The sequence below is a fragment of the Opisthorchis viverrini genome (assembly GCF_000715545.1).
Source record: "Opisthorchis viverrini unplaced genomic scaffold opera_v5_53, whole genome shotgun sequence".
Classification (NCBI taxonomy): domain Eukaryota; kingdom Metazoa; phylum Platyhelminthes; class Trematoda; order Opisthorchiida; family Opisthorchiidae; genus Opisthorchis; species Opisthorchis viverrini.
Window position 1 is genome coordinate 1,744,031 of NW_008751710.1, and position 7,381 is coordinate 1,751,411.

General features: G+C 43.6%; 1 protein-coding gene across 1 annotated transcript in view; it reads right to left on the minus strand.

Moving 5' to 3' along the window:
• The window catches only part of T265_03696 (hypothetical protein), a gene marked incomplete at both ends in the record, with an annotated part of 46,110 nt that extends 40,696 nt beyond the window's left edge, over window positions 1-5,414 (minus strand). Inside the window, 2 exons of the mRNA XM_009168238.1 lie at window positions 5,019-5,120; window positions 5,157-5,414. Coding sequence (XP_009166502.1) covers window positions 5,019-5,120; window positions 5,157-5,414 — 360 coding nt within the window. The remainder of the gene's footprint in view (window positions 1-5,018; window positions 5,121-5,156) is intronic.
• Window positions 5,415-7,381: the final 1,967 nt, after the last annotated feature.

Consider the following 7,381-nt stretch of genomic DNA (forward strand, 5'->3'; position numbering starts at 1 on the left):
TAAAAGAGGTAAACAATCCAGCGGGTTTCCAACTTTAAATAAATTAATCCAAAAAATTCACCCGTTGATCAGTTTGATTAGGAAGTTCAACGGCTTATTGAGGGCGCTCAGTATGCCTTCGTGCGGATGAGTACTGTCTCTTGGAAAAGGATTAAGGTAAGTTTGCATGTAGGCTGCCGTTTCTCTAGGTGTGTTTCGGAAAGACATTTGACCACTTGCCTCCGATCCCTAGTATCCTCAAAGATTTCAGTTCTCGCGGGAGAACAATGTAATAATCAATAACTCTTATGAAGTCCGGAAGACATTCGGAAACAAATCCAACTTTCCGGGACAAGAGGCGATTAAAATGCTTGTTTACGAATATGGAAAGAATATAGTCTTGATTGACAAACGAGATAAATTTGAAACCAGGATTTCCGAAAATACACCAAATCTCACCGGCCAACCAGAAATTTGGTTGGGACACCAGGTCAGTAATTTTGAAGTGTCAATGGTTTGAGGGAGGGACAAATCATTCATGGTATTTGAACTGATCACACTCCACGGATTGCGATGGTTTGGTTACGTGCTCCATATGACAGCCGACCGAGTTTCACGAAGGACACATTTCATATAGCCACACGAAGAGTGGAAACGAGCCGATAGGGGTCAAACAATGATTTGGCAGCAAATTATGAGAGCAATGACGAGTAACCTGAGCTGCGCTGGTCATTGTAGTATCCTCCGATAAAGACCTCGAGGCGGGACACATTAATGGTTATAGACGTTGCTAGACATTGCCTAGTGTTTTTCACAATGATGCATGCACACCCAAGCTATTGCCTTCACTGTATAGCTCCCCTCTCGATCTTCTCAACGAAGAGTCCACTGACACTTCGGTATTTAGATGTGTCCTATCAGCTTACACCTCCAATGCATATTTATCTACCCCACCGCACCCAAAAATTATCGTTAAACAGAACTGTGATATTTGGAACCACTGTATGGCAAATATACCATTTTTACCGATGATGATTTATAGGGTTAGTAGTGGACAGAAACAGCCTGAGATGATCATACAGTGAGGGGAATTGTTCGATATTGCCTTTGCGTACCGCGTTTAATGGGAGTTCATCATTCAAGTGAGTTCTATATACTAGGATTCTGTCCATCTCTGCCTCCAAAACCATGGAAATCGCAAGGGCATACGAGATTTTAGCCCATCGCAACAAGGCAGTCAATACGTCATAGAAGTTGTCTTTGATTGTACAAGAGCTCAAATCAGTTGGTCCATAAGCAGACACGACAAACAAACAGTGGGCAATTTTCCTCTTATGAAGCTTCTCCATGGACGTTGCCAGGAGGAACACACAGAGACAACTGTCAACTAGTATCTGGTCCGGCAAGAATCTTCCCTCAAGATGAATGAAGACGATATCGATCCCTGAACATTCTGCTTCAACAGCCTCTGGGTCTGTAGAAATGCGCTGCTGGATGCAAGAAAAGTGTGGTGGAGCAGGTAGCTCAACGGTCGTAGTTCGATCCTTAGTTATTGTTTTCCATAGGAAGTACACGACAGTTTACAGCGATTCTGATGCCCGATCAGTCACTCTCTGATTTTCAGTGCACAAATTCAAAACATCTCGATAAACCGGATACCAAGACTTGGAGAGTTATCTGGAGACCCCCAAGGTAGTCGGCACCGGCTTAAAAGCAGATACAGGGCTCAAGTTGATGTGCGACAAACGGTACTGCCTGTCTTAACGGATGAACCCACAATAAGGGTACTAAAGGAGAATAGGTGAGAATAAATAAAGAAGACAATGGCAGGGTCCTCCTTTTTCTCACTATCCTTTTGTACACAGAAAGTAAGGCAATATGGCGGATGATATCATGCGACGGTTAATTTGGTATGACATTAGTTCTTCTTGTAGTATTCACGGTTGCGCAATGACTTAATAAGTGCCAGGTTGATCGAAACTTCACAGATGGCGAGTAATATCCTTATCCAGGGTCTCAGGTTCGAAAAAATGACAGGAATACACCAGTTTTGAAAACAATACGAGCTAACTCATCAAAACAAATTTAAAAACACTTTTTAACAAATCACCAGGCATGATGATCATGTAAGCAGTAAACTGTGCTTCTCAAACATTATCTAGCCTGATATAAGGGCCTACAAAAAGTTAACTTGACCGTCCTAACCATAAACCATTGAATCATTCATGGTTCGCTCTAATGGTCGTGGCCTTAATTAACGGAATTTTGTTATCCTTGTCCTGACACATTATGGTTCGGTATGTCGCAGTGTCGAACGTTGCAGTGTTCCATCGCATTCCGCAAAGCGCGAAACGGCATGGATTAAACGTCCAACAAAGATTGAAAATACTCCTAGTGTTTTTTATTTTTGGATCTAATGTACTGAATACTGACTTAAGCGTCAGTTTAAACAGAAAATCATTGTTCACCCCAGAAAACCCTTGCGTACGGACAGAAGCTGAAGGATATATGTCCTTAGTATGGCTACTAGCCTAAGCGGAGAATACACAATCATATTCAAAAAGTAGTGGATGGACTTTTCGTCTCATTTAAGCAAGTTTGCAATCAATTTCAACCCTCTACATCTCATACAGTAATCAGATACTCTGGAAGAAATCTAAATCTCCATATCGAGCACCCACAGTCAAGTGTACAGCTCAGCTACGACGTCTTAATACACAATGCGTAAGACTAACACGGCTGGGCAGCGGAACAATGATGTCAAACAAGGCCTTGTGACTACGCCTATACGTCTGAATCACGTCCGATTTCATCATGTGCCGGTGAAAGGACAAAAAGGAACACAGAAAGTTCACGTCCAATCCATGGCCAAGGCACCCAGTACACAAGCGCACAGACGGCCATCTATGATCAACTGAGACAAAGGAACAACCGCCCGAGCACCGGTGTGGGCTTGCAGGAGACACTGGTTGGTTGACAGTGGATAGACCATTAAATACGGTAACAATTGGGTCATATATATATATATATATAGAGTTGTAATTGCCTTACTACACAGTTCCTTCTGGTCGCCTTCTTGTCTTCTAACTATAAGCCAGTAGCGTAAGGGAAGGTGAGAAGATACAACAAAAACAGTAGCTCATACAAAAATACACAAAGCGCTTGCTGTTAGATTAGCAAGAAACAAACAGGATGTCTAGCTTCGAGTGGTAATCTTAGGTTCTTGCATGATCGACCTTGCGGCGTCCGAGAAGTACACGAGTCCTGAATAACCATAGTCAGGTCAGTGTTATCCGCCGCAATTTCTTTGAGACTGTCGATCAAACATGTCAGCACCGCCTGATTCTAGCGCTCCAGGATTAAGTATTTTCGGTAGCCAGAGTAGTAAAAATGTGGCTCTTTGTATGCAGCTGTAGTCTGTCCAGTATCATGGAACCTAAGTCATCTGATGGTTGCACGCGGACGTATCACCATATCTGTACTTTATAACGACCTAGAGTTGAGCCTGTAGCTTTGAACGCTATCCACCATGGTGGCCGAATTTAACTTACCGTCAACCACAAAAAATACCAGCACCTTCGAACCGGCACTCATGACGCTCATATAAAGCTAGCTCAAGACCTTGTGTTATAAAACCCTGGAGACCCGAAAGACCAGCATCACACTAAAACTGGCTGTAAGAGCACCAAAGCGGAATTTTACAAGCTAAACAGATGATACAGGGCTAAGGCTAGTTTATTTGACATTTATATGGCCTCTTGTTGAAGGTAGTGTTGCAGGATCTGCTCTTGCTCTTACAAATCCTTCTTCTGGATACAGCTATTAAGAGGGCACCAAAATTGCGCAAAATTAACTGCTTCAGCAATTTTTCAAACCTAGACTTGTACAACGATGCTTACAGACAATTACGTAAGGCCTGATCACTTTCGTCCCCAAACTCAATATTGCTATGAAGTTTTGCCCGAAAGAAGCCAACCGGTAAAGCGCACAGTTTTATATCAAAATGTTATTGCCATACTTCACATCTTAATGCATTTCAAGATCCTACAGAACAAATTGCTGGAGAAAGGTCGACGTTACCTCGTGTTATTCAAACCAAAAGCGCACTAAATAAAAATTTCTGGTGCAGCTAACGGGCGTGAACAAAGGCCAACAATTCTACCGAATATTGATCTCAAGTAATTGCCCCAATGAGGTGAGTCAACGGTGTTAAACAGACACAAATTGCTCCATGGTTTCACCAACCAGAACATGTACCAGGCCTTTGAGTTTAAGTCAAAGCCAATATATGATCACCACGCGGGCTATGCGGATGATTCTTCAAAGACAACACAGGGAGGAGCTACCTGCAATGTGTTCAGATTGCGTGTTCTTGTAATTGATGTTTTTGTCGCTTCTCTCTGGTTGCTCGGCTTTTAACTGGGGTACTTACAGTGATATCTATTGTTATGTTGTCGGGTTATTGTAATTATCCCTGAGTCCTTGTATGTGGCATTAAATGCCTGCACAAAAGCCTAAAAGTCAGCGGGTTTAAATCTTCCACTTTCTCAGTCTAGCATTCTCGATGGTCTTTTAATTTTTAGTTATGTTCAATTGTCGGCGTTATTCATCAACTTTTAACCTAGTAACCGTGAAACATGATGGCTGAAGCCGGTCAGTCGACTAACTTTGAGTTAGGGTGAATGTTACAAACGTTTCCGTAAACTCGCTTGATGTTCCAATCGCATTTCTGGAGAGAAATGCCCTAACAAAATTTCCTTCTACTTCTTCATCAAAGCGTTGAACCGGCGGTGAATGCTCCGCCGTATTGGATTGCACTTAGTTCAGACATTGTGTTCGTGGGATATATACGCTTTTTTAACATGCCGGATCGTCATTCTCTAAGCCTGGGCTACTTAACACTCGGTATATCTTTACGTTGGCGGGAATTTCCATATAACCTTCGGGCAACATCATAAACCGACCCGTGCTGAGAATCGATATGCTTCAGGCAAAATTGCTGCTACGGTCATAGCCTACAGACAATATTAAGAACTTACGTCATATAGCGCTTGTGTAACACTGTCTGAGATTCCAAGATTCATCATGGCGTTCGCCAGGGAACGTCCCATATAAAATTCCAGTGAAAGATAGTATACTCTCTAAAAATCAAGTATTTTGCAATATGACAAGCAAACCTTTGGGTCACTCAGGTACTGTTGTTGATGGGTCCTCAACCACCTTGTACTCAGTCGTTCCCATACCGTGTGGGCTAAAGCCAGGTAATAGTCCTTAATATTTGCCACGTAAAAGTCCTTTGATAGTGTCGTATGCAAGTGTCGGTTCAAATCCTCCTTGATATTTGAAGTTTTGTCGCTAATCTGCACACTTGAAATACTTATACCCCGATTGGTCCGCCGCATGAAGCTTTCAAACCGGGATCCCTGTTCCCCCATCTCGTTTCGAAACGCTGAATTATATGTTATCGTGCGTAACCTGGGGACAACCTAGCGATCTCAATCGACTGAACAAATTTGAGGGCGTGGTCAGCGGCCCACAAAACTCTCGTGAAGGTGACTCAACATAGGATTACCTGGTTCCGAATTAGATGGCGTATGGTTTTTGAAAAAGTTCTGCTGTCACTATCAAGGATACAAGAGGAGCGTTAAAGCGCGTTGTGTTAATTTTAAGGCAGGTTCGCCTGCTCTAAGGAACAACATTTAGACATACCGAAAATTTCTCTGAAACAGTAGTTAGAACAGGGCAAACAAGTACATAAATGGCCGCAGCTGAAGGATTTTATTCGAATAATTCAACTCTTCCTAGAAAGGCACATTTGCCTGAACACCATATCTGGGTCCACCCTATGGGCGCAGTTCATATTTTCAATGCCTGTCACGACTTAGAGTGGTCGGTCTATGAAGGCGTTGCAATATTTTTTGGAGCATTTGGTTTCTAATTTACTGTATATGAGGAAGCTTTAAAAGAATACATGAGCGCCGGCTACGTCGTATACGTATTCAGCGCACCGCGCCACAAAACGAAGCCGAATCCTCGGGATTCGTCGCAGCTAGTGAATTTGTTGGGTTTCTATGGCAGTGCACACGTTCCAGTGGTTGTCAGACGAGGTTTTGTGATAGTCAGAGTGATGGCTTCTTGATGATGTCCTACCGTCCGGAGCAACGAGCGAGCTTTATTGACAGGCTCGGCGTCACCCAACGCCCGGCACACGACGAGTCAAAGACTTACGGTGCTCTGTCGAAGTAAGGTGTTCCATCAGTGAGTTTTGCAGCAATGTACTGCGAGCCGATTTGGAGGGTTGCTCGCTGCATACAACTGCCGTCTCAAGCCCCAAACTCCATTTTCAGAGAGGTCGTTTCGCTTACTAAGATAGATGGCGTGTCGACCATTCTTGTAGAACTTTGCGAACGTGGCCGTTTACATTTGGTGGGATCTGAGGGTGATGATTTTAGGCACGCGCCAAATGGCAGTGTTGGGGTTTCACAGACGTCCTGAAAGCTGATGTCACGCACCCACTAATCGTCCCATGTAAATTATTTTAGATTCACTTGTAGTGCGTTCTCAAAAGCTGTACACCTTTGTCGTTCATGGGCCCAGCCACCGGTCAAGTGCATCTTCTTCGAAAAGAGACAGGCGCATAATGCCGCATTTATTACCTTCCTGATGAAAAAATAGCATCACAGATGCGGGTAATTAAAGTTGTGTTCAGCTGCGACCTGGTGCCGTGCTATTTTCGTACATGCCAAGCCGTTTGGGAGCGCATCCATTTCATGAGCACGGCGTTTTTCCCGCAAATAGTGTGCACCTCTGGCCGACACATGCTCCACTGCATGGCCCTTTTTGACGCCGTGGATGAGTAAGCAGGTTTTGCCGAAAAATAACCATGTAGATTTTGTCTCATACTCAAGTGACGACCAGGTATACATCACTTGTAAACACAACCGTTTGAGTCACATGAGACATGCGACCAATATCCATCTTGAGAACGTAAACAACTTTCAGGGGAAGTGGCTGCCTTCTTCGTGTGGTTTACTTCGTAGTCGTAAGCGACTAACCAGGTCACCGGGCACACAAGCACCCTCATCTTAAAGTAGGGGCACAATAAGTCTGACCACTCTGTGGTGAAAAGCGTTTTGATGAGAACAATAAAATTCCGGTTCAGTTCCCCAAATGTTCTGAGGCGGTGAAAATCTCCATTGGAATCTGCATCTTCATCTTTTGTCAATATATGTTGCCAACTTGAGTAGAACTGCTATTTGTTTCAATGAAACGCTTACTCCCGCAGGTCATTTTCCAATTCATCGTTCCCATTTCTTTCCCATTCCCATGCTAGGAATACAACCTGCAAGACCGAGGCCTACCCCTGCAACAGGCATCACATTTAGGAGGTTTGCACAGGTAG